This window comes from Mirounga angustirostris, unplaced genomic scaffold, assembly GCF_029215605.1.
Source record: "Mirounga angustirostris isolate CCGP_5_RB_7025 unplaced genomic scaffold, mMirAng1.0.hap1 SCAF_13, whole genome shotgun sequence".
NCBI classification, from domain to species: Eukaryota; Metazoa; Chordata; class Mammalia; order Carnivora; family Phocidae; genus Mirounga; species Mirounga angustirostris.
In genome coordinates, this window is record NW_026991721.1 from 106,215,062 (window position 1) to 106,241,465 (window position 26,404).

At 39.5% G+C, this 26,404-nt stretch overlaps 1 protein-coding gene across 2 annotated transcripts in view; it reads right to left on the reverse strand.

The window, feature by feature from the left end:
* GRIA4 (glutamate ionotropic receptor AMPA type subunit 4) overlaps positions 1-26,404 on the reverse strand; it is a 366,854-nt gene that overhangs the window by 56,103 nt on the left and 284,347 nt on the right. For both annotated transcript variants that reach the window (XM_064577521.1, XM_064577520.1), the window contains exons 6-9: positions 17,288-17,446; positions 13,193-13,360; positions 11,895-11,999; positions 6,026-6,136 (exon numbers count right to left, since the gene is read on the reverse strand). In XM_064577521.1, the coding sequence (XP_064433591.1) occupies positions 6,026-6,136; positions 11,895-11,999; positions 13,193-13,360; positions 17,288-17,446 (543 nt within the window). The remainder of the gene's footprint in view (positions 1-6,025; positions 6,137-11,894; positions 12,000-13,192; positions 13,361-17,287; positions 17,447-26,404) is intronic.

Sequence of the window (26,404 nt, forward strand, 5' to 3'; positions counted from 1 at the left end):
AATATAAAGGGTTTTTAAAATTATAAATGTGGTGAGTTGTTGCAAAGCAGTGTTAATTTCTAAGATATAAAATAGTAGTAGTCAAAATGAGCTAACCCTTTCATTCTTTTTTGTGACAGCTAATTAAAATGTGGAAGTACATGTAGAGAAAAGCAAGATTCACACATTTGTAAAATGCTTAAAATTGCAATTGAAATGGCTGTAGAGTTACCGCTTACAACTTTCAGTATTACAAACTTAAGAGTTTTCAAAAGTTGTACATCTATGGCTCCCATGCAATTCTAAAGGGTCCGGAATACTTGAACATGTAAGAATTTCAGTCCTCAAATACATATGTGACAGTTTGAGCTCGTGTGCACATTTCTCTAGCGAGAAATCCCATATAATCTGCTAAATTCCCTCTACATTATATAGTGAACAATTTGCTTTATTAAAAGCTGCACTTACAGTGTGTACTCAAACATTTATTAAGCACCCACTGTGTGCCAGGCAGTTTGCTGGGAGCCAGGGGCTACAAAAATAAATAAAATATGCCTCCTGTCCTCTTGTGATTAAGATTATAATTCTTAATTATAAGGATAAAGGAGTAAGAATGGGGGGGACAATCATAAAATACAGCAGTGAAAAATAAGAATAGCTCTACTTAGTGCATGCTCTGGATCAGAAATAATGCTAAGTTCTTTAACTGTGATTTTCATTTACTTTTCACACTGATATTTTGAGGTAGGCACTTCCCATCTTGCAGGGGGAAAATCTAAGTCTCAGAGAGGGCAAGTGAATTGTTCAATTTCACAGAAGTAGCAGGTGTGGGAAACGAATCTGTATTTTGAAATATCTGGAAAGCTGTCATGGCATTTGTCAAAATGGCATGCAACACTTTGAGATTTTGTATGATTTAACTAGAGAGGGGACAAGTTTAAGGACATGAATTTCTGTATTATGAGTAAATGAAATACTTTCTATGAAATTGTGGGTACACAGTGTAGATAAAACCTTTCCGTGTCTCCTCATATTGTCTGGTACCTATAAGACACTCAATGAATATAAAGATTTCCTGGTGCACCAGTGCTCCCTAAATAGGAATATCATGGCAAAGTAATTAGAACTTCTGATTCAGGTCTTCAAAAAGGAAGTAACTATTAAGTGCTAGGCCATCTCTTCTGAAACAGACATATGTAAATCTAAATAAAAAATGTATCTAGTGTTTTCTTTCCCTTTTTTAAATTCCTTTTTTGGACAGCACAGGCCCATCAGGATCTTGGCTTTCCTGCCAAAGAGACCAACAAAGACTAGAAACTTACAGCTTACTGAAGATGTTGATTAGAAATTGAGCTAGACTGTTTGCACAACCAGGGGCATGTACAATTACCGAGATTCAGATGAGTGGGGCATGCAGCATTAAGAGAAATAAGATGGTCACACTCAGGGAGGTGGGAGGACAGGCCAAGAGAAAACCAGGCTTTTCTTGAACAAAAGCTCTCCTGGTTGCTCAGCGCCCCTCACTTTCTTCAAGTGTGTCTTTGCTTTTCTTTCATATTAAACCTACATGAGTAGCAGATCCTCAATGCTCTCCCAACTTCTCCTTTGCACCAACCCAACCTGACAATTGTGCCCCCAAGTAGCCTTTCTGACCTGCATATCTGGGGAGGATTTAATACAAGTGTTTGGGGCTACTGTGGGTGAAGAAAATACCAAATCTTTTCAATATAATAGAAAATGAGTCCTAGCCAATCGTTAAGGAGGATTTGTGGGGCATCTTTCATAAGGAGTCCTTATGGAGTTCAGGTGTTCAACTGTGAATAAAAATGGAATGATCAGAGAAGTGGAATATAACCTCTTACTTCTGCCTTAAGAGTCTAACCTACCATCTTTATCATCAACTACCGTGCTCTGCGGAACATAACTCCTCAGAAGTTATTTTAAATGCATTACTTCTTAGTGATTATGAGTTTATTACTAAAATTTCCATAATGGGTAGTGTTCTACATCTGCTCTGCTATTTCAGGAAAGAAATCAATTTCTGTCTAAACTTGCTACATTACGGCTTGCTTAAGGAAACGTTTGTGTAAATGAATTAAGATGATTTCCAATCAATGAAGTATTTTCCTACTGAGAAAAAAATTTTTTGGATTATTTATATTTAGCAAAGCTGTTGAAACAGATACTTATTAGAAGGGCTTTAAGGTTTTCTAAACATAAAAATATAATTCATTAAAATTACTATCGCAAAGAGTTAAAATAATAAAATCCGTAGTATCAACCGAAGTTATTTGCTGTGTGGATATTTGCTTTTCTCCAAAGAATCTTACTGGAGGTAGACAATTTATCCCATGGGTAAAATTCTTAAAAGGAGAAACTGACATATTATTATTCAATTCAGAGAAAAAATGAGCAAATTGGATGGCTGCGCAGTTTTAAATTTATTCAAAATAAGGTATTTCAAAACTAGTTGAGTGCTAAGCCCTTTGGAGGCAGGTGTATGTATGGGGGAAATACTCAGTGCAAGGAAGAAAATAAGTATATTTATGTATATATATGTACATATGTATATATGATATAAAAATATATGTGTGTATTGTATATGCACATGTATATATGTGGAGTGCAGCTATAAAATTCTACATAGAGAAGATAAAATATCAAACACTAATGAAAAGGTATAAAAAAAGTAACCTCTGGAAAGATCGAGTGTGGTAAGTAAAACTGCTCTCAGGTTTGTAACATAATTATGCAGTGAATAAACGGGGATTTATGGAAAATCTTCCTAAAGGATTGTTACGTTCACAAGATGGTAAGAAATAGCTTCTTAGCTGAGGAATGCATCATAAGCACCGTTTAGCTTCAGTCCTGAACATTTGGGGGAAAACGGGCTTGGATGAACTACTGCTTTATCTCTGGCTTTTCCAGAGAGTTCGGCAGCCAGAGTGAGATTACATGTCTCCCCACTGCACGCTGCCTTCTCCTCAACTGCTGCGGGAATGCAAACCGCACGGCACAGATCTGGCTGCCTTCCGATGCTGACAGAAATTATTCCCGAGAACGCAGAACGTTAGCATGACTCACAGTCTCATATACAATTACAGGCTTTATCAAATTTCTAGTCACTACGCCTTACAGACAGAAAATAGCATCTGAACTCAAAACTTGAGACCTTTCAACCTTGTAGTCATGATCCTCGTGGGATGATGCTGCCAATTTTACTTTTTATTGAGATTCAGCCAAGTTATGCAGCATGACAGTATTCAGCTGGAATAAATGAGCCATTAAAACGAGGATCACGTCACAGGTAGACAATGCTGTTATAAGAAAAAATAAATTTCAACAGGACAGAGAGCTGGAGCCACTTTTTCTTTAAGAATGATATCTAGTCTACATTATCTATTGTTTGTTGTCTGCTTCTTTCACTGGAATATAAACTCACTTGAGCGCAGGATTGTCGTCGGTCTTGTTCTCTAGCATATCCCTGGGCTTACAGTGGTGCCCAGCACACAGCAGACGCTTAATAAATATTTATGGATGAATAAATGAATTTCTCAATCAATTTTATTTAACAACAGCATATATCATTACAATGTATCAACATATAAATAACAACATACACCAAGGAAAGACAAATGGGAAGAACAGCAAGGCCATATCAGTTTTGATCAAAGTGAATGATTTCCAGGGCAGCAACACTCTCAACCTCTGTGTCTAGATAGCCGTCTTGCACATCTTACGGGGTCTAACCAGCTCCATCTGTGTTGGGAGTTTTCAGTTGAATGTGGGAGATTATTACATGCAGGTGCCAATATCTCATTTGTCTACGAGCAATCGTATTTCTTTCAACATGAATGAGATGGTGGAACTGCCATAGGTCCCGGATGACCATTCTCAACAAAAGCAAATACAAGGAACATGTTTAGGGAAGGGATCCTAGTATTCCTTTTTTAATCGCTGAATGATTATGCAATTGCAAAGCCCAAAGAGGTATTATTTTACGAAGATTACATTTTTATACAAAAGACAAATACTAGTATCGCACTATTTTGATAGCAAAAATATTGATGATACCACTGTCGAACAACAGCTTTACAGAATATTCTTTACGTATAAAGGAAACAACTGAATTTCTCAATCATTTTAACTGATTTGTTGGTAGCATGCTTTCTGAAAATGAACCATGCTTGCAAACTGATTCAATATTTTGGTTTTAAGAATTTTATCTCCAGCCCCTTTAATAATAGGGGTGGAAAGGAGATTCTCTACATTATACCTATAATGCACATTCAGACACTTTATTTCACATAGAACAGGCAAAATTTCAAAACACCTTTAAAGAAAACAATTGTGTATATTCAGAATCAAGCACACAAATTCATATTTACTTTTAGAAAACCTGCACTTGAATTAGGAGTGATATAATTCCACCTTTATGTACAATGACCTCATTTCAGGATAGGGGAATTGCTATGTCAGAATTGCTAAGTGATTCTCTTTCAACATCTATATATTTTCTTGAGAAAGATGAGGATTAATTCTTCTTTTGTTCTAGTATCTCAGAAAAGTCACAGAACTTAAAAAAAATTTTTTTTTCTGGTAGTCCAGAGTTGGTCATCCAAGAAGAATCCCACATGAAAAATTAGCTTATATTTACTACACAGGAGAACAAGACTTGAGCCTTAGTTAGGAATGGTCGAACAGCGTGGAACTCATTTCTTTCTTGATCAATTTCTTAAAATAGGATTCTTCATCAGAGGCTGAAAAGAGGAGGACTGTACTGAAGTATGACTTTCCATTATTGTGTCTTTTTAGGAAAAGAAATATATATATATGTATATATACTGCTTTTCAAAAGTCCCATGCAACTATTACAAAATTAAGCTAGAAGGAGTGCATTTTGCACTCTTACACAAAAACTGCTGTTGGTTGGGTTGCATTCTAAAATCATCAACTTCCCACCAAGGCTTGGTGGAGTAACATGACATGGCTGCTGGGGATGTGACACAGAGAACACTCATGGTAACATATGAACGCTTCTCTCTGGCATTTTCATGCTTTGACCTCGGTGCCCAAATTTTTGGAAATAACTTGACGTTACTAAAAACCACAGTTACATAAGCTAGAAACTGACATAAAGTACTTCCACTTTATTTAGAGTAAGGGCTTCATAAATAATTAAAAACGTGTTCTGCCTAACGAGACAGGGAGCTGAAGCTATAGGTACCGATTGTTGATCTCCTTTGACCAGCATGGACTCAAAAGGGCGTGGTTGACTTCAACAATATTCTGTGATTGAAAAGGTAATTTCTTGAGGATCTCTTTGGAAACACTTCCTTAAAATTTAGAGTAGTTTCCACTTTATGATGTGACAGGATGGAGCAATCATACTTTCCTTAAGTCTTAGGAGAAGTCCAATAAATTGTACTGTGTATTTGTCATTGGTCAATGAGAAAAATAATCGGTGCAGAACACCCTTTTCACATTAAAAATAAATAGAGAACAAAATTTATTTCTAAAGCATTTAGTTGTATAAAACACGTTCATTAAAATCTTTACATTCATATCCCCACTATTATAAACAGACAAGGCAAATCATTATCCAATGATTAAACTACTTGAAAGTGATCGGTTTTGACACTATGAACTATTATTACATTGATGTCATAAAAAACATGGTAACGACAATAATATGGTGTTTACTACCAGATGTTTTTGTGACAGGTTGCTGATTCTTCATGTTCATTCTTTTGTCCTTTGGAATGTTAGCATTTCATCCATTTCTAACTAGAGTGTGACAGTTTCCATTTTGAACACATGAGCATCTTTCCAAGAACAACATTGCAACGAAAGATAATACAAATAAAAGTACTGAATGCATTCAAAGCTCAGGGCAAACCTATTCAAAGCCTCAACAGACTTTTGTGGATCAGAACATGCATGTCACCCCAGCTACAATGCAGCTTTTACCCCGTTCACCATAGCTGGGGGATTAAAGCTGCCTGTGGACTAGACGGAACAGCATAAAGCATAGACCAAAACTTACCATAATTGTGGTTACAACCACTGTTCTGTTCTCAATAGCTGCCGTGTCATTGCCAAGAGTGGGTACATCTTGAATCAGGACCAATTTATCCATATCGTTCCAGTAACCAACCTGCCAAACAGAGAGAATTCTTGAAAACACATCTTAGAACAGTTCTCTCTAGTTATTTTTGGAACCATGAGGGGTATTAATAAGTAAGCAAACAAATTTAAAATGGAGACAAAAGGAGGTTTTGGAAGTTTTTTTAACTGAAGATGAGCCAGTTTTTCTGACATTAATGATACTGCCTGGTTGTACATTTGGCAACTTCATAATTTACAGTCTTGGAGCAACCAAGACACTGGGGAAGGAGACGTTCAAAAAAGAATATGGATACAGATGGAATACCATTTTACGCTGACCCTCTCTTCTAGTGGGATTGACTGGCACCCTCTAAAATTAATTTACATGATTTTATCAATGATGTTACAGGTTTTACCGTAAAGGGAATATGTATAGGGTATTTTTAACAAAAAAGACTTGCATATATAAGGCAATATAGAAATAGTTTGGGGTTTTACATAACCTAGCCACTGGGTAAAAACCTGACCATTTCTAAAATGCTAAATACATCCGAGGTTAATATTAATGAACAATATTTTCACTTGTGAAGATTACACTTAAATTTGTATTTTTTTAAAAGATTTTATTTGAGAGAGAGAGAATAAAAGAGAGAGCACGAGAGGGGGAGGGTCAGAGGGAGAAGCAGACTCCCTGCTGAACAGGGAGCCCGATGTGGGACTCGATCCCAGGACCCTGAGATCATGACCTGAGCCGAAGGCAGTCGCTTAACCAACTGAGCCACCCAGGCACCCAAATTTGTATTTTTTTATTATTTATTTATTTATTTATTTTTAAAAGATTTTATTTATTTGACAGAGAGAGATACAGCAAGAGAGGGAACACAAGCAGGGGGAGTGGGAGAGGGAGAAGCAGGCTTCCCGCGGAGCAGGGAGCCCGACGCGGGGCTCGATCCCAGGACCCTGGGACCAGGACCTGAGCCGAAGGCAGACGCTTAACGACTGAGCCACCCAGGCGCCCCTGTATTTTTTTATTTTTAAATCCTTACATTACTTTCTCACTTACAGGTGAAAGAAAGTCCTTTCCATAAAATATATTAAGTACTTAGTTAAGTACTTTACAAAGCAGTAAACTCTAATGGGGTCCTAAAGGAAATTTAGGGTTCTTTGTATCATGCCAACTACTAAGTACTAGGAATGGCTACCACTTGACTGCTTGCTCTGGGGCAGAGCATCTAAATATGCATCTCAAAGTTTATACACACAGCAAATGTAGAGGTAGGTGCAACAGGGACCCACCCTTTGGAGATGAGGACCTAGAAGGTTAACAGCACACGAGGGGGTCACACTCCAGAGGGGCCGGAATTCCAAACAGTTCTGTAAGACAGCAAGTCCACACACTCGGCTGCCAACCTCCACGACCTCCCCAGATGCGTGTGCACTGAATGCGTGCCCAACTTCTTTCTTGAATTTCTGGATACAGTTGATAAAACTCCTGTCTCTGATAAAATGTATGTAACTGCTTACTGGTCTGTATTCACTGTTGGTTCTAATATGTTTTTGGAAGTCTCTCCTGCTTCCTCCAACTTTCTCGACTGTCGTGTTAGTATTTGTGAACGTATTGAAATAAAGTAAGCATTAATGTGTCAGCAACAGGTACTGTGTTATTCACAAATGTCGCATATATAGTCACAGAATAGATGGGTGAAATGAATTTTCATTAATATGGTTTGCTGTAGTTGTTAGTTTGATTTGAAATTATGAACATCTATCAGTTCAGCAATAGTTTTCAAGTGTCCATATGAATCTATTGGTAGCTGACATTTATTTAATAACTCATGAAACAGTTAATTTAAAAACAAGTATGCCTTTGAGACGTACATACATCCTCATGCAGCCTCAATTCCTACATGTACTTACAAAATAAAAAAAAACAAAACATGTCAGTTGCCTCTTGTTAATTCTCCTTTCCTCATGATGGTTTATATGACATGAAAATAGGTTTTACAGCTTAGCACTCGGTTACGAGGCAGCCGCCGTCCAGGTCTCAGCAGCCCATTCTCTGGGAAAGGCATTTTTCTTTTTTCTTTTTTAAAGATTTTATTTATTTATTTGAGACAGAGAGAATGAGAGACAGAGAGCATGAGAGGGAGGAGGGTCAGAGGGAGAAGCAGACTCCCTGCCGAGCAGGGAGCCCGATGCGGGACTCGATCCCGGGACTCCAGGATCATGACCTGAGCCGAAGGCAGTCGCTTAACCAACTGAGCCACCCAGGCGCCCCGAAAGGCATTTTTCTTTATTAATGAGATCCCACAACAGAAAAACCACAGACTTGGGACATTCTGAAGAGTCCTCAGATGTTGGCAAGACCTTGACATTTTGCATTTAAAACAGCTTCAGGACTATCTACCCTTAAAAGAAATGATTTAGAAGTGTTGACAAATTAAACTAAAGAGCAAAATTTTACCTAATTGTATCTGTTTGCCTTATATTTACCTGCAATTCTGTGAAAAAAGAAGATGTGGTTTGGGGTATGGGGCCATTCATGCTAGATCTCATTGAGCCATAGACACGCTGGGAAGGGCATCAGAGAGTCACTTCCCCAAGAAAGGAATCCTAAAGTTTGGACTAGAACACCTCACGTGAGATGGGGTTTCTTTCTCTAGTTCTTCACATCATTTTACAATGTACTAAGAACTCTTTGCATGCCTGGTCTATTTAATCAGACAGGGAAGTAGGCATTTTTCCTAGAGACAGAAATTGGGTCAAGAATACTTTTGTAATGCTGGAGCAAAAATATGGAAGTGTTTAAATCACTCAACTGGCAGGGATGTCAGAAACATATTTGTCTTCTTTGGACTCCTAAAGGTGAATTGTGTGTAAATACCACCACACTATGAGTAGACATCTCTGTGTTTACAGTGGCCCTTGCCTGCAATGTAGGGATTGGGTTCAGGAGGAGCCCCTGTTCTACTCAAAGCTTGTTCCTTGGAGGGCTGATAGGACCAGACCTTCCCCCCACCCCCATATGGCTTAATTCCCATATCAGCCCTAAAAAGAACTCTTACAGGCTCCAGGTCTGATGGTATTTCATAGCAATCAAGAGAGTGAGCTCTGGAGCTAGCTGAGCCCTGGTTTCCAACCCCCTCCATGTCTTTTGAGCTGAACATCCCTGGGCTGGTTCCTCAGTGTCTCTGAATCTTACTTTTTCCTCTTCTTTAAAATGAGAAAAGATATATCTCACTTTCGGGTTGTTGTGAGGATTATATATAAAAATGCACATCAATTTTCCATGTCTGTGTTTGGCCTATCACCTGCTCTCAATACATAAAATTTTTACAATTGAGAGTTCCTGAAAGCACGCACATCTGGTTCTGGGGCTTTCCCTGGGGGGTCACTGGGCTGGGAAAACTCCACCCCACTTAAGAGCCAGGACTTCGGAAAGAGCTAGAACGAGTCCCTGCATCAGGGCTCCTGCTACAGCAGTCAGACGATCTGATGGGCAGACTCTGATCTATTTTCAGGGACAACTCCCTTGCTGGCAAGTGTCCCATTTACAAGAGAGATTGCTCACTTTCCAGACATATTGCTGAATTTCATCAGCAGCGTGTTTCTCGTGGTAGCTCATTTTTAAGTTTAATATTCCTGACAGAATGCCCAAGTTGATCGCTGCCACAGAAAAACGAAGACGGATGAGTTTACAGGATTTTACACTTCGTATTTCTTTCAAGAGTCTTAGATGGGTGTCAACTGAGTGTGAAGACATTCCTCACTCTCCCCAGTCCCTCTTTAGCTTCCCTTTAAAAAACCTTAATTGTCATTACCAATAGGCCATGGCAGGATTCAGTGTCATAAATAACTCATTTGCTCTTACCACTCATTACCACCAGCCTCCTTTTTACATTATTCTTTCTTTTATAGAGAGGTCATTTTGCTTTTGGTACTTACTGTTTTGTGAAGTATGGGACTGTCTTTCGCATTTTAGGAAGCTTCTGTTTAAGTGACTAATTTAGCAATGTCTGGTGTTTGGCAGGAAGGTTCTGCCTCCACCCACCAGTGAGCCCGTATTTTGAGGGGCCTGGGGTCCGCTCCAGAGCGGCCAGGATTTTGCCCCAAACGGGCCTCCTTCTTTCCTGTTGCTGGCCGTGTGCGGACAGAGTGGGTAAAGTCGGTGTGGACACGGAACTCAGTACATTTCTTCTGGGAGCATGTCTCATTGCCCCGCTGCAGGCAGTGTCTTTGGGGGGGGCCCGTCAGGCCGCACTGCTCCCCGGCAGTCACCTGTCTCCTGCCCTCGCTGAGCTGGTTCAGGTAGGCTGCAGCGTCCCTGTATTAATTAGCTGGCAGCCTGCACTGAGAGGCTGAAAAGCTAGGGATGGTTTTCACAGCAGCTCCAAATCTCTCCTTCTTGTGCACACAGAAGCATGTCCCATAACAGACTGGAGCAAAACGTAACCAGGAGAGCCTCTGACACTTCCCATCTGTGACTTCAGCTGTCCTCCCTCCCTGACTCACTTCAAGTTCTCGCCACTTCCAGCTTCCGTGCCTACCTGGCTAACGTTAAATCCTACCTCCTCCATGAAGCTTTCTTTGATTTGTTTTCTCCCAGCTGCAAGTAATCTCTTCCTCTTTAGAATCTCCACATATCTTCTCTTTAACTGTCATGGAACTTGTATTCTACCCCACCAGAAAGTAAACTCCTTTAGAGCAGGTTCTACTCAGGTGAAATGATGATGCAGAACCATTCCGGAGACAGACACACCTGAATTAAAATCCTTGTTTTTCTCATTTACGAGCCTTAGACAAGTAACTATAACCTGTTGGACTATAATTTTCTCATTGGAAAAAGGGAGCTAATGGTACTCGCATTACAGGTTTGTTGTGAGGATTAAATTACACCAAGTCCAGTGTTTGGGACACAGCAGACATTTCATAAATTACAGCTATCATTATTACATTCTAACAGGAAATCACATATGAGAAAGTTTTTTAAAACAGCCAAGTGTTTGGACAGAATTTTTAGGTAAGGTAACTGAACATGTTTTTCCTTGAGCATTCTAGCTAATCCTACAGAAAAGGAATGTTAAACATTACGTATGTTAGGTATAAAATGTCATTATCAATTACCAGGGTGGGATCCTACGGTTCCATTACATCCGGTACTTTCTGGATGTTTGGAAGACCACGGATCTGCCTAGTCACATCCTACCACCAGCGGAGTTAACTCCCAAAATCCAGGAATCTGTCAGCTTCCCACCCAACCTCCTTGTCCCCTCAATTAGAGTTTCTCAAGTATTTCTCTCCCCCACTAGCCAAGTGATAGTCTTAATAATCTCATCTTCTACCTTCTCTTTCTTTTGCTCATTGGAATTTACTTATTTCAAGAACATATAGTCAGTTCTCAGTAAGCCCACTCCTTAGAAATAGCTTCCTTTGTTCTCTCTGACGATTTCATAAATGACTGCATGGAGGTGAGTAGGTCTCTTAACCTGCAAGATGTACTTTCCTGCAGAGTACATTTTGTTTTTCAGGATTCTTTTTGCTAAGTCTTTTTTTTTTTTTTTTTTTAAATATCGCTTCCACTTTGGATAAAGGATGTAAACAGTATGTAAATTAGTTTGTTTCAGCTTTGGCACACCATTACATATCAATTATATGACACAAGAATTTATTTCAGCACAGATTATAAAAAAATACAATTTGTAAGTATTCGCATTTAAAAACAAATGCAGAATATTCAGCTACCTTTTACCTGTAAGGCTTTAAGAACGTCAAATGCAAACTAAGAAAGCAGGTTGAGTGTAGCTCACCTTTCTGGGACCCGTGCTCTTCAGCTCAAACACATCCATTGTATAATTGACCCTACGTCCATAGTGGTCAAACTGAACATTCCCTGTCAGTCCTTGAATGCGAACCTATGAATGAAAAATAAAATCCATACATATATTCCATGGGCCATTTTGCTTACAGAAATCTTGACTTCATCTGCGAGGCTTGTGACAACACATTGGGTTTGGAACTATAAACTATACATAACTCATTAAAAAACCAAAGGGTATTTGAGCTGCTGGGATATAAGCTGAAAGATGTAAATCAAAGGGATATAAGCAATTCTGCTCTATACTTGAAAGAGGAATATGTTTTTTTTGTTATGTGATAAAGAATACTTCCTCAATACTGAAGTGTGCCTATAGGAAAGGAAATATGGTTCATTCATAGCTGGTTTTTGGTTCTATTTATGTGTTCACATAATACATTAAGTAGTCCTGCTAATCATACTGGATCATATTTCTCCTTGATAATATTAAAATTAAGAAGTTCAAAATATAAATATATTAAAAAATTCAAGTTTACGTCATTCCAAATTTCCTTTTAATTCATTTTTACTTAGGATCTGAACTCAGGGTATTTCAGAATGTTTAAAACATTAATATTAAAAATGTATACATATTCCATTAATCATTTGAAAAATAATGTTAGTATAACCCAAACAGAGCAAAATAAACAAATTACTTAATCCAAGGTTACAAGGCAATTTAAAGATCTACTGAGGTAGTCATTAGCAGTGTTTAAAAAATATTTCTGGATCTTGTACTTTCTGGACCCAAGATAGGCTGTACTTCCCAGAGCCCTTGTAGTTAGGTAGGCCTATGTGACTAAAATAAGTGAGTTGTAAACAGCTGTGATGAGTGCCACCACTGGGCCACAGCATTTAATCGCCAATCTGAAATCTTCCATAACTCGATTTCCCTTTGTGGCATTTTGGGTGGTAGCTTCTCTGTCAGCCTGGGTCCCTGGGTGATTACAATACACAGAATACCCCTCCTAATATAACGTTTGATTGAGTGAGAAACATTCATAGCCGTTGGGACTTGGGGCTATTACTGTGGCGAAACCTAGTTTATCTTGACTAAGCATCTGCATAAGATATAAATAGTATTCTACTCAGTATTTTATTTAGAAATGTCTCAAAAATGATAATGGCTTAATTTATTAAAATGGCAGTTATAATATATATTTATTCTCAGATAAATTATTCCGTTTTCTTGAATATGCCACTTAAACAGGACTGTGAAATAAACTGCACTTAAATAAAATTGTGAGTTACCTGTTTAAGCGTCCTCTCCATGTCAATCCCCTGGCCCCAGGGAGCGGCAGGATTTGCAAGACAATCCCCAGCATTTCCTCTCCTGGAAATATCAATTTTCTGTCTTCTAAGATTGCGGAACGTTTCAGCCATCACAAGGACTCCATCATAAGTCAGAGCAGATGTGTACTAACAAAATGAAAGTAATTATAATGGTGAATGGTAAAATCTTACCAATCCAGAAACAGTCAGGGGGTCTCTTTGGGCTTATGACATTAAGCACCCTCCTGTCTGAAGGATAAGTAAATTACTGATAATTAATTGATTCTAGCTTCAGAAATTTCTATTATCATGGGCGCCTGGGTGGCTCAGTCGGTTAAGCGACTGCCTTCGGCTCAGGTCATGATCCTGGAGTCCCGGGATCGAGTCCCGCATCGGGCTCCCTGCTCGGCGGGGAGTCTGCTTCTCCCTCTGACCCTCCCCCCTCTCATGTGCTCTCTCTCTCATTCTGTCTCAAATAAATAAATAAAATCTTTAAAAAAAAAAAGAAAGAAATTTCGATTATCATTTTATTATAAAGAATGTATACCAAATCTTACCACTCTGATTTTTTTTTTTTTTAAAGTAGGCTCCAGGGAGCCCAATGTGGGGCTTAAAATCAGGACCCTGAGACCCTGATCAAGACCTGAGCTGAGATCAAGAGTGGGACGCTTAGCCGACTGAACCACTCAGGTGCTCCTTTACCACTCTGATTTTAAAAGGAGAAAACACACTCTGAAGAACAGAAATTTGAATGCACAATTTTCCATCAGCTGAGAAAAGCAAGACCTCTTTTTGTCGTGTCTGAGTAGCAAGAGATAAAGTATAAGCGGCTAAGTGCATGACGGCCACCTTCTGCCTTGGCTCCTGGGCTGTGGTTGTCCCAGGAGGGGCAGGGATGCCTCTTCTGAAATGCCGAGCACGGCTCCTTGAGATTTCACATTTGTTTGCTGACTTGAAGTGTATATGTGGGTTTGGCTTCTCAGAAGAATGTGGGAATGTTTACCACTCCTTAGATCTAAGATGCCAGAAATAACACTTGCTGATTTAACACTGGTCACTGCGCTCCATAGGAATGAGCATCGCTCTGCCCCCACCTGTTGTGAGTACGTGTGCGGGAGTGATGAGTCTCCCCCCCCACCCCCATTTCCACTGTAACCCAGGGCCAGGGTGGAGAAGTGAAGTGCACGCCATGTGCTTTCTGAGGACTCCCCCTCACTTCTCTGGGAGAAAAGACAAAGCCCTTGAGAAAAACATTATTCGGGCTAGGAAAAGCACTACTCAGAGGAAAAACAGAAGAAAATGTAACTTAAGTTTAAGCTGAAAATAAAAGGAACAGGGAACATCTGTACAGTTTGACTAGGGACTTCCTGAACACGTGGAAAAGAGGGGACAATTTTCCCGAAGCACCGCAGAGCACCAACGGCTAATCATGGCCAAAAACCTGCACGATCTGTTTCAGGAAATCCATACTGTCAGTTTTCAGGGAGGAATACATTCTAAGCTTGTGCCAGAGGTAGTTCTGTGCTGTGGAATATGGAGGATGATCTCCTTGCTTGGCTACTTGCAAAAGAAAAAAAAAATCATTTGAAGTTCAAATTGCAGGAAGCAAACTTAGGCCCCAGGAGTAGTAGGCACACCAGCCGGCATTGTGGGAAAGAGGCTGAAACGTGGATGAGATAAAGAAGAGAAATCCTAACAAAGAACCTTTCAAGGGTAGAGAACCTGGTTAAAAAGCTTCATCAGAGGGGTGCCTGGGTGGCTCAGTCGTTAAGCGTCTGCCTTCGGCTCAGGTCATGATCCCAGGGTGCTGGGATCGAGTCCCACATCAGGCTCCCTGCTCGGCAGGAAACCCGCTTCTCCCTCCCCCACTCCCCCTGCTTGTGTTCCTGCTCTCGCTATCTCTCTGTCAAATAAATAAATAAAATCTTTAAAAAAAAAAAAAGCTTCATCAGAAAGATGTACGTGGGACATATAAATTAACAGCCTTGCAATACATTCTTCAAAGACGTGACAAAATAGATTTATGGACAGGCTTACACCCCCACCACTGGGATGGGGAGGCTGACGGAAATGAAGGTGTTTAAGCAAGGTGCGAAACCAAACAGGAATGTACCTCCTCCCCTGCATGGACCAAGCACATCTTTGACTAGAGAAAGCCACCAAATCATTTTGTTTTGTTTGTTTTGTTTTGTACAGAAAATAAAAAAAAGAAATAAAGGAGAACTTACTAAAGACATAAAGGGCATGAGAAGAATGCACTGCTCGTATTTTAGGATCAAGAAAGGAAAAAGGAAAAAAACACTGTTGCTTTTTTAATATGGGGGAAAAAGCTGAGAAGAGATGGTACCAAAAAGCAAATGCACTTGCTGTGTTTTAAGAAGTCCATGCATTTGTATGAAACAAGTGAACCAGGAAAAAGGGCAGATATCATAGAGGGGGGCAGATATAGAGAGGGGGGCAGATATCATGGAGGGGAAGATATCCAGAGGGGAGCAGATATCATACGGGAGGGCAGATATCATACAGAGGTGGGCAGATATGGGGGGGGGCAGATATCATACAGAGGGGGGCACATATCATACAGGGGTCAGATATCATACAGAGGGGGGCAGATATCATACAGAGGGGAGCAGATATCAAACAGAGGGAGGCAGATATCATACAGAGGGGGGCACATATCATACAGGGGTCAGATATCATACAGAGGGGGTCAGATATCATACAGAGGGGGGCAGATATCATACAGAGGGGGGCAGATATCAAACAGAGGGAGGCAGATATCATACAGAGGGAGGCAGAACAGAGCAGATAGCCAGCTAGAGCAGCAAAGACCTTTGAGAGGTCATAGAGCTGAGACATGGAAAGAGGCAGAAGTTTAAATAGGTTTTACCTTTTCAAGGGATTTAATTCCCTCCCACATGTCTTACTGTGTTAAAGTCCAAGAAATCATATTTATGGGCGCATACTTCTAGATGGCATCTAGAAAATTCTTATTGAATAAATACTTCATTTTAGGGCAGGGTAAAACTAAGGTCTTGGCCGAGAGTTATTTCCTGCTTTAATTAGTGATTGCAATGGAGAAGTGAGCTCTGTTTACTAAGGTTTGCAGATAACAAGACAGAGTTTGGCAGAATCATAGCTCAACGCCAGGAGTCTGGGCTTTGAGAAGAAAGAACTCCATGAATTCTAACTCTGCTACTCATAGCTTTACGGGAATGTGTGCATTTTTCAGCTATGGAACACAAAACAGAGCAAAACCAAACCGAACAAGATAACAGTGACTATCTCTTGTGGTGGTTGGAAGAATGAAATAACATATGGTATCTGTGAGCTCTTTGAAAAAGGTGCTGGACACTGGCTGGGAATTGCAAGGACAAGAAGGATGGGTCCCAGATCGTTACTGCTCCATAGGAGTTTAGAGAAGGGAAACAAGAAGTACATAAAAAATTATGGTAAGTCCTTGGTGAGAATAACACAGTCAAATATTATGGAGGTCACACAGCCGGAAAGGCTCATATTTTCTGGAAAACTAAGGAAAGGCTTCATAGAGAAAGCAGCATTTGAGATAAACGCTCAGTAGGTGGTTGGATTTGACAGATGGAAATGAAGTGGAGAGCAGTGGAGGTCCAGGCAAGAGCAGAGGGACTGGGTAGGAGGGGAAAATGTAGGGCAGTTCAATTTGGCTGGCCAGACAGGAAGCAAAAGCACATCTGACTGGAAAGACTTGCTAGGCCTATCTTGTGGAACATCTTTATTCCAGAAGATTTCTTTTGCATTAGGGCAGGGAGTCACAAGATCAGAAATCATGTTTTACATCTTTGATGAGACACCAAAAAAATCAAGTACAATTCAAGGGAGTGCATTTGATCCTCCTCATTCATGGATCCTGTATTTGTAAATTTGCCTACTTGCTAAAATTTGGTTGTGACCCCCAAATCAATCCTTGTGGGCAGTCATTTGCAGATGTGGGTAGAGTGGTGAAAAATTTGAGTCATGCAACACACACACCCAGCCACAGTCAAGCAAGATAGCACTCTGCCTTCTTGTTTTGGCTCTCGTACTGTAAACACATACCTTTGGAGGAGTCTCAGATCCTGGATACTCTCTCTGGTCTAGTTTCTTCCAACGATCCATTAGTTTGGTCACCATAGGTGTGTTAAAATCGACCAGCTGGAATCCTGTAACATTGGCTCCACCATGTACAAATCTCTCAAGAGAAATATCCTTGAATCCCTATGGAAATCAGTATGGCAGTTTGCTAAGTTTAGTTCATTAGACATTTCAGTTCTTCAATAGTAACATAAGTTAATAACAAACATGGATATCTATCTAGATTTCTGATAAAGCAATGGCTGGAAACAGTGGAGGGTTCAATTATGCCTAATTTAGCTGTTAAATTCTGTCATCCCAAATCTAATACATGAGAAAAGGATAAAAATATTTTCAGTCCAGCTCAATTTAACAAGTATTTCTTGAATGCCTCTGAATGCCTTTTATGAAGCATGGATCTCACATAGATATGTAGAAATGTGTCTTATGTGAAGGGAATATCAAGGTATTATGACACATTGAGTCTGTGATGGGTAGCACCTGTTTAGGGGGGTTCAGTTTAATTACAAAGTGGTCTGAAAGCAGACGGAGCCAATAATTTGAGCCAGAGAGGGTAAAAGCTTTGATTCTATGAGTCACTACAATCCTCAAAGTCCTGGGACATGGTAACGGAAGAGAAGAGAGCAAGACAGGACATTTATGGACTTCTGTGTGCTGGGAAACAAGATGGTGCTCACCAGGTGGGCTGAGGGAAGAGTGTTCTTGCTCCGTCCACAGGTGAATTGCAAAAATTTTGTAAAGTTGTTTACTTTCCTCTTCCTATCTATCAATTTTTTTATACCTGGTCTTCTTTTTTCCTGCTAAGTATTTAAGGTGCTTTACAAAAACAAACACTCAATACAAGTGTAAAACAAATGGGCAATTAGAAGAAGGGGAAAAAACCTATTAGGTAAGTGAATTAATAAAACCAAAGGTATCAGCTCAGAGAAAAGTAACTGCCCCAACATAAACACATGTGCACACCTGAGTTTCTAGCATCTGTATTTTTTTTTTTTTTGGTTTTCTCTTAGTATTTAGTGAAGTGTTTTTTTAAAAATTTTAAATATATATATTTTTATCTATTTTAAAGATTTTATTTATTTATTTGAGAGACAGAGAACAAGCAGGGTAGGGGCAGACTCCCGTAGAGCAAGGAGCCCAATGACAAGGGGCTCGATCCCAGGACCCCAGAATCATGACTGAGCCGAAGGCAGACGCTTCACCAACTGAGCCACCCAGGCGACCCAAGTTTTTTGTTTTGTTTTGTTTTGTTTTTGTTTTGATGTGAATTTGATTCAGTTGTGTGAGTGAACTAAGGGAAAGTGTTTTTTCTATTTTTTGGCAAAAATAAACTCCGCAGCACTGACCCCGCAGTTAGCACGGGAATCGGCGCAACAATCAGGGAGAAGACCAGGGCCTGGGGTTGCCTCTGCCGTAATGTGTCTCAGCCTCGGTTTCGGAAACTTCTGTTTTTCGTTATAACAAAGCAGGCTATATATGCACACTGCTGTTTGGCTATCTAAGAAGAAACAGACCAGTCTACTGACAACGAAGCGAGGTTGCTCTGGATAGCCCCAGGAGTGTGTATTTATAGCTAATACTGATGGTGGGCTTCTTCTGTGCTGGGCACTGTGCTGAGCACTTGACACAGATGATCTAGTTTGGTTCTCCTAACAAGATGAGATACATCCTATTATTAGACTTATTTTACAAATAAGGAAACCAAGGCTCAGTAGATTAAAGAAAAACCACTGAAGATCATATAGCAAATACACAGGAGAACCAAGATGATTCTTGCACTGGCCTTTTCCGCCCTAGGCTCCCGTGGATTCTTACCCAAGGTAAGAGGAGAGAGGGGTATACTGTCGAAAACTGTCCACGTCCTGAATCCACCTCTGTAACTTACTGGCCGTGGGTTTCCCATGTGCAAAGTGAGAATAACAATGCTAAAGTCACTAGCACATCTGGTTTGAATTCAGTAAATGATAGCTGTTATTAATTAATTCCCTCAACAAATATTTATCCCCTGCCTATTATGTGCCAGCTAATTTGACAGCTCATCAGTAACACTCTCGTTTCACTGGGAGAGAAACTAGACACCAGAAAGCAAATCCATGTTTTTGAAATGGGAAAAGCACTGTCCATCAATCTCTAGCTAGTAAAATGTCAGCCGACATTTGTTTGCTTCGAAGAGAAGAGAGGGCGGACCCACGGGCAGGCAAAAAAAATTCATTTTCTAAAAGCCACAGTGATTCAACTATTGCATTAGTTGCTAACTGATGACATTATTAGTTCTTTCAGCACGGCTGAAACAGAAGACCGGCCACGCTTCCCTGCACAGCCTCTCCCACAGCTGCCAGACACACAGGCAAAGCTGCAGCCTTCGGAAGAACCCTCGGATGTCAAATCTCACTGATAAATAACAGTACACATTTCTCTGATTCCATCCGGATATGCTGAAGGAGAAGGAAAAAATACCACACCGGATTTTAAAGTTCTTTCAGTTCTGACCTGAATGAGTGGTGGGTGGCTCCGTTAATTTTAGCTATGTCTGTCTGAGTACAGGCAATATTTTTCCTTTCATACACTTTAAAATAGTTTTATATAGAAAAGTGATAGGATCTAGGCTATGAAGTCGTTTTCTTGGAAACAGTTACCTTGGTGCCTATTGAGACTTCCGTTTTTACCCAGAGAGTATTGTGGAAGGAAGGTTCTAGGAGACACTGTTGTAAAATTGTAACTCTACAGTGTGTGTGTGTGTGTGTGTGTGTGTGTGTGTGTGAAATCAGTGGTTAGTAACTAAGTAAACAGTATATATAGTCTCTCCATATAATCTACTGACATCCTGAGGAAAGATTAACTTTCAACTTGGTTTTCCTTTTAATTTCCACTGACAGTTCATACATCCTCTGGGGGTAAAGAAGCAAAAGGATAATAATAAATGGCAGGACTTTGGATATCCCGCTGACTATTGATGTAAATCTGTAAATCCATCACATCACAGGTGCTTAATAAATGCTCATCCTTTAGGGTGTGACCAATTCTGATTATATTTCTGCTGCTTTGCATTTCAGGCTCAAAGGACAATGAAATCATATTGAGACAGCTCTTGTATGGTTAACAGAAGCGCTGCCAAGTAGAATGGGAGAGGTTTCCTTTTAACATCTTTTAAAAACCAGGTTGTTAAGAAATTGACTTAAAGTATGCATTTTTGGTAACCAAGTATGTAGATGGTGGAATCAGACGTGCTCAATGCAGAAAAGTTAAAAATACAGTAAGCACAAAGAAAAAGGTAAAAAAAAAGTCTTCACGTTCATGGAATCTTGAGTGGGGTCACTGCCTGTGAGTAAAAACGTGCTAGTCTGCAAATATGGGGAACTGAGTTCTAGGCCCCATTCTGACATCAACCAGATGCCTACATGTGGACAAATCACTTTACTTTCTGTATCTTAACTTCCTTACCTTCCAAACGAGGCATGGATGGTGTGTGCATGTCTGTGTGTTTGTGTGTGGTGAGGTCAGGGACAGGTAAGCAAGAGCTGTGGTTAATCTTTAATGATATACCCTGATCATGCCGTAATTTTATACTACTTCAAGAAAGAGCCAGGTGTTTTCCTAAATGTAAATGGAATATATTTTAAAAAATTAGACATCTAAATGAGACCAAGATTTTAAGAATTTGCCTTGCAGGTGCAACAATGTCAACAGCTTCTTGTTGCTCCTGGTGGCCGTATTTAACTACTCTGACTGCTGGAGCAGGGCAGAAGGAAGCTGTGAATACAAATACAGAGATTGTCTGTAAGGCCAGATCCCCCTCAGGGGTGGTATAAGTAATATCTAAATGAATGCTCACTTTGTGGCTACATCAGGTATTTACTAATTTTATTTATTTGATTTATTTATTCTTTGCAATCAGACAGGACAGAGTTTCAATCTTGCTTTTGAGACTCAGGATCTGTGTGATCTTGGGCGAATTACACTAAACCCCCATTTTGCAGTCTATAGAATAGGCATCTATGTTGAGGGTTAATTAGAACAATTATAGCAACAAACTAAACACAATGACAGAAGCTGGATGCTGGAGGATAGGCAGCCCTTTAACAAAGAGGGAGGGTAAGGGTACTTTTTAGAAGGTCAAATAAGACATTGTTTCTTCCTCTGATGAGCTTGCAGTGTGCTTGAAGTATCTTATTTGCAGCTGGGTGACAGGATGGTGGACAATACTTGGTACAGAGGAGGGGTAAAATAATGAGTTCATGGATGAAAAAAAATAATTGCATTCTATATTACTGGTACCTGGGGTGACTTGTGAGCCCTGAAGAGGCACTATCAGATTCAGTACATAAGGACAGCTTTCTGGAAGAAGTGACTGTTTATCAAGATTGGGTGGACTCAGGATTGCCTCCCAGGGAGACAAAGCTAAAGCTGTGAAGATAAAAGAGGTATCAGGTGTCTGGGAACTAGTCTGGTTTTGGGAAGGGGCACATGTAGGGTGGAGTGGGAGAGAGGATCTGGGGTTAGGAGGGATAAAACTGGAAGGATTTTGTGCCTTAGGAACAAGAGTGTCAATGCTCCACCCTTAAAGTGTGGGCAGCATGGTGCCTAGGTTTGGTAGGACGTGGTAACAAATGGGCTGTGTGTCCTTTTGAGAACTGCAGGAAGTTTTATGGAGAGGTGAGATGACAGGCATTAGCGGGGAGGGCTGGAGAGATCTCAGGGTCTTTCCCTTTCACAAAGCCCCTGAATCCTTTTACTGCATTTGCAGCCTAGAGCCAAAGAAATACTTTAAGCTGGGAAATGATATGATCATACTTGTCTTAAACAACAACAGCAACAACAAAAAATCCGGGAGCAAAGTAAACAAAGAACTGGAAATGAGAAAGTCGATGGGCAAAGTAGGGAAGCATTTTTCTTACTTAAATCTCTGAAAAACAGACTATAGTGAATCAACAGATAAAGTTTTCCTGCTTCTAAGTATCTTGGAAATTTCTAGAACAGAGTTTAATCTAATGAGATACAATTAGACGACAGGTATGTCTAAGTAAAACATTCCCACATACAAACCAAAAACAGGACAGAAGAAAGAAAGATTTTAGCAATCTTTCCTTTCTTACAAATTTTACTCATCCTTAATGTGCCGAATGACAGCGGCAGTGATATCAGAAAAATTTCAAGAACCCGGGAGGGGCACATCCCTGCACTTACGTATCAGGCAAAGCTCATGCTATTCGGATGGCATCAACTCTTGTGGGTCTTCCTGGACGCTTAGCAGGCTAAAGTTTGAGTCACAAAGGAAAGGGATCCTCGTTTCTTTCGGCCCTTGGCTGGGGAGGTGAGGTCCCAGCCCACTGCACGGGCAGCAAAGCGAACCAGTGGGACATGGAGAACATCAGTCTATTCCCGTTTCATCAAGACAGAAGGATGCATGATATTGAATCATAGTTAATTGAAGATGATAAATTTAACTTATGGATAATGAAAAGACAGTTTTGAGTAGTGCTGATGAGCTTTCACAACCCATCTGCATCCTTACTCATAATGAAATGGAATGTTATTTTATTTAAATATGTGAAATCTGCCTTTGATATTCCAGGTAAAGGATTTAATGGCCATTAAGAAGCCAATATTTCTGGGACATTACTTGTTTTCTTTCTTGGTTTAGAGGATTATCATTTGAAAAGAATAAAAAAAAAAATCCATAATGAAATTCGGCTTCTCTGTGGAGATAACCCTGCTTAATTATAAGGGAGTTTCTTAACTTTTACTTTAAAAATGTGTGCTTGTAAATTCATGATCTATTTTAGGCAGCACATACGGATTTCTGATGTCTGTCTTGCTTCACTCTTCTCTTTTTGGTAAACATGAGTTGGCCTTCATACCTTCTGCTTTCTTTTTCAATGTTATGACTACAGAATATTTTAGAGCGTCTGGACTACTTGTAGCCACCAGTAACCAGTAAGAATTATTATTTTAGAAATCAGTTCTTGCTACTACTGTTAAATCAGTCTTTTCTTCAGCTTTATTGAGGTATAACTGACAAGTACACTTGTAATATACCTAAAGTGTACAACATGATGATTTGACGTACGTATACCTCGTGAAAGTGTTCCCACCATCGAGTTAATTAACACATCCATCACCTCACATGTTTACCTTCATTTTTGTCTCTTTTGGTGAGAACCCTTCAGTTCTACTCTCTTGGCAAATTTCATTTACATAATACAGTATTACAAGCTACAGCTACCATGTTACATATTAGATTCCGAGACCATATTCATCTCATAACTGAAAGTTTGTAGCCTTCTACTAACTTCTTCCTATGTTCTCCACCCTCCAGCTCCTGGCTAGCAACACTGTTCTCTAGGAGTTAATCTATGAGTTAGATTTCTTTAAAAAATTCCCAATATAGGTGATACCATGCAGTGTTTGTCTTACTGTCTTCTTTCATTTAGCATTATGCCATCCTGGTTCATCCATGGTGTCAGAAATGGTGGAGTTTCCTTCTCTTTTATGGCTGATGTACATATATATTTTATCCATTCATCTGTTGATGGACACTTAGGCTGTTTCTATACTTTGGCTACTGTGAATAATGCTACAATGAACATAGGGGTATAGATATCTTTTAGATATTATTCTTTTCCTTTGGATATATAACCTAGAAGTTGGATTGTTATTTTTAATTTTCTGAAGAATCTCCATACTGTTTTCCGTAGGGGCTGCATCAGTTCCCATTTCCACCAACAGTGCACAGGGATTCCCATTTTTCTACACCCTTACCAGCATTTGGTTCTCTCTTTCAGATAATAGCTGTGCTAACAGGTGTGAGCTAATATCTCATTGTGGCTTTGATTAGCATTTCCCTCATGATTAGTGATGCTGAGCACTTTTTCATGTACTATTGGCCATCTGTGTGTCTTTTTTGTTAAAATAGTCTTTTGCCCATTTTTATTTTTATTTTTTTTAAAAAGATTTTATTTATTTATTTGAGAGAGAGTGAGAGAGAGCGAGCACAAGCCAGAGGGAGAGGGAGAGGGAGAAGCAGACTCCCCGCTGAGCAGGGAGCCCAATGCCGGGCTTGATCCCGGGACTCCAGGATCATGACCTGAGCTGAAGGCAGACGCTTAATGACTGAGCCACCAGGTGCCCCCTCTTTAATTGAGGTATTTGTTTGTTGTTGTTGTGGGTTTTGTTTTGTTTTGTTTTTGCTATTGAGTTGTAAAAATTCCTTGTATTCTGGGTATTAATATCCCTTGTTAGATAGGTGGTTTGCAAATTTTCTCTCCCATTCCATAGGTTGCCTCTCCGCCTTGTTGAACGGCTTCCTTTGGCAGGTGGAAGCTTTTTACTTTGTCCAGGTCCCACTCGTTTGTTTTTGCTTTTTGTTGCTGTGCTTTTGGAGTCAGATCCAAAAAAAACACCGTAAGATCAACGTCAACGGGATTACTTCCCAGGCCTTCTTCTAGGAGTTTTACAGTCTCAGGTCTTACGCTGAAGAATTTAACCATGTTTGAATTAATTTTTGCATATGGTGTAAGATAAGGGCCCTGCTTAGATGTGGATATTTAGTTTCCCAACAGCACTCATTGAAGAGACTCCCCCTCCCCTACTGCACTCCTGGCTCCTTTGATGGAAGTTAATCGACTGCAGATGCCAGGTTGTACCCTGGGCTCCATAATCTGTTCCACTGCTCTGTGTCTGTTTTGATCATTATAAGCTTGGTAATACAGCTTGAATCAGGAAGTGTGGTGCCTCCAGCTTTGCTCTTCTTTCTCAAGATTGCTTTAGCCTTTTGCGATCTTTTGTGGCTCCATACAAATTTTAGGATTGTTTTCTCTACCTCTGTGAAATATGCTATTTTAATCTTGATAGGGGTTGCATTCAATCTGTAGACTGCTTTGGGTAGTATGGAAATTTTAACAATATTAATACTTCCATTCTATGAACACACAATATTTTTCCATTTATCTGTGTCTTCTTTCATCCATGTCTTAGAGTTTTCACTGTAGAGATCTTTCACCTCCTTTGTTAATAAATACTTATTCCTAAGTATTTATATTGTTTCTGATGCTTTTGTAAACAAGACTGTTTTCTTAATTTCTCTGATAGTTTGTTGTTATTGTACAGAAACATAGCTGAGTTTTATATATTGATTTTATATTCTACATCTTTAATGAAGTCATTTATTCTAATAGATTTTTGGTGGAATCATTAAGGCTTTCTGTATATTATATTGTATCATCTACAGTTTGTCTTCCTTTCCAATTCGGATGTCTTTTATTTCTTTTCTTGCTTAATTGCTCTGGCTGGGACATCCAGTACTACACTGAAAAACAGTGGTGAGAATGGACATCCTTGTGTTGTTCCTGACCTTAGAGGAAAAGCTTTTACAGCTTTTCAACATTGATGTATGATGTTAAATGTGGGCTTGTCATACATGGCTTTTGTTATGTTATGTTCCTTCTATACCCAGTTTTTATCATGAGATAATGTTGAATTTTGTCAAATGCTTTTTATGCATCTAATGAGATGATCATGTGGTTTTTATCCTTCTGTTAATGTGGTGTATCACGGTGACTGAGTTGTGGATTTTGAGCCATCTTTACATCTCTGAGATAAATCACTCTTGATATTGGTATGATCTTGGTATGATCTTTTTAATATACTGTTGAATTTGATCTGCTAATATTTTGTTGAGGATTTCTGCATCCACATTCATCAGGAATATAAGCCTTTAATTTACTTTTTTTTTGGTACTGTCCCTGTCTGACTTTGGTATCAATGTAACACTGGCTTTTTAAAATTATTTTGGAAGTGTTCCTTCCTCTTCTATTTGTTGGAATAATTTCAAAAGGATTGGTATTAATTCTTCTTTTAGTGTTTCGTAGAATTTGCCCATGAAACCATTTGGTTCTAGACTTTTTTGGTGGGAGTGTTTTGATTACTGATTCAAACTCTTTACTTGTTAATTGATCTTTCTTTTTCATCATAATTCATGCATAGTAGGTTGTGTACTTCTGGGAACTTACCTGGTTCTTCTAGTGTTCTTCTAATGTGTTGGTTTGTAACTGTTTATAAGCACTTTCTTACTATCCTTTGTAT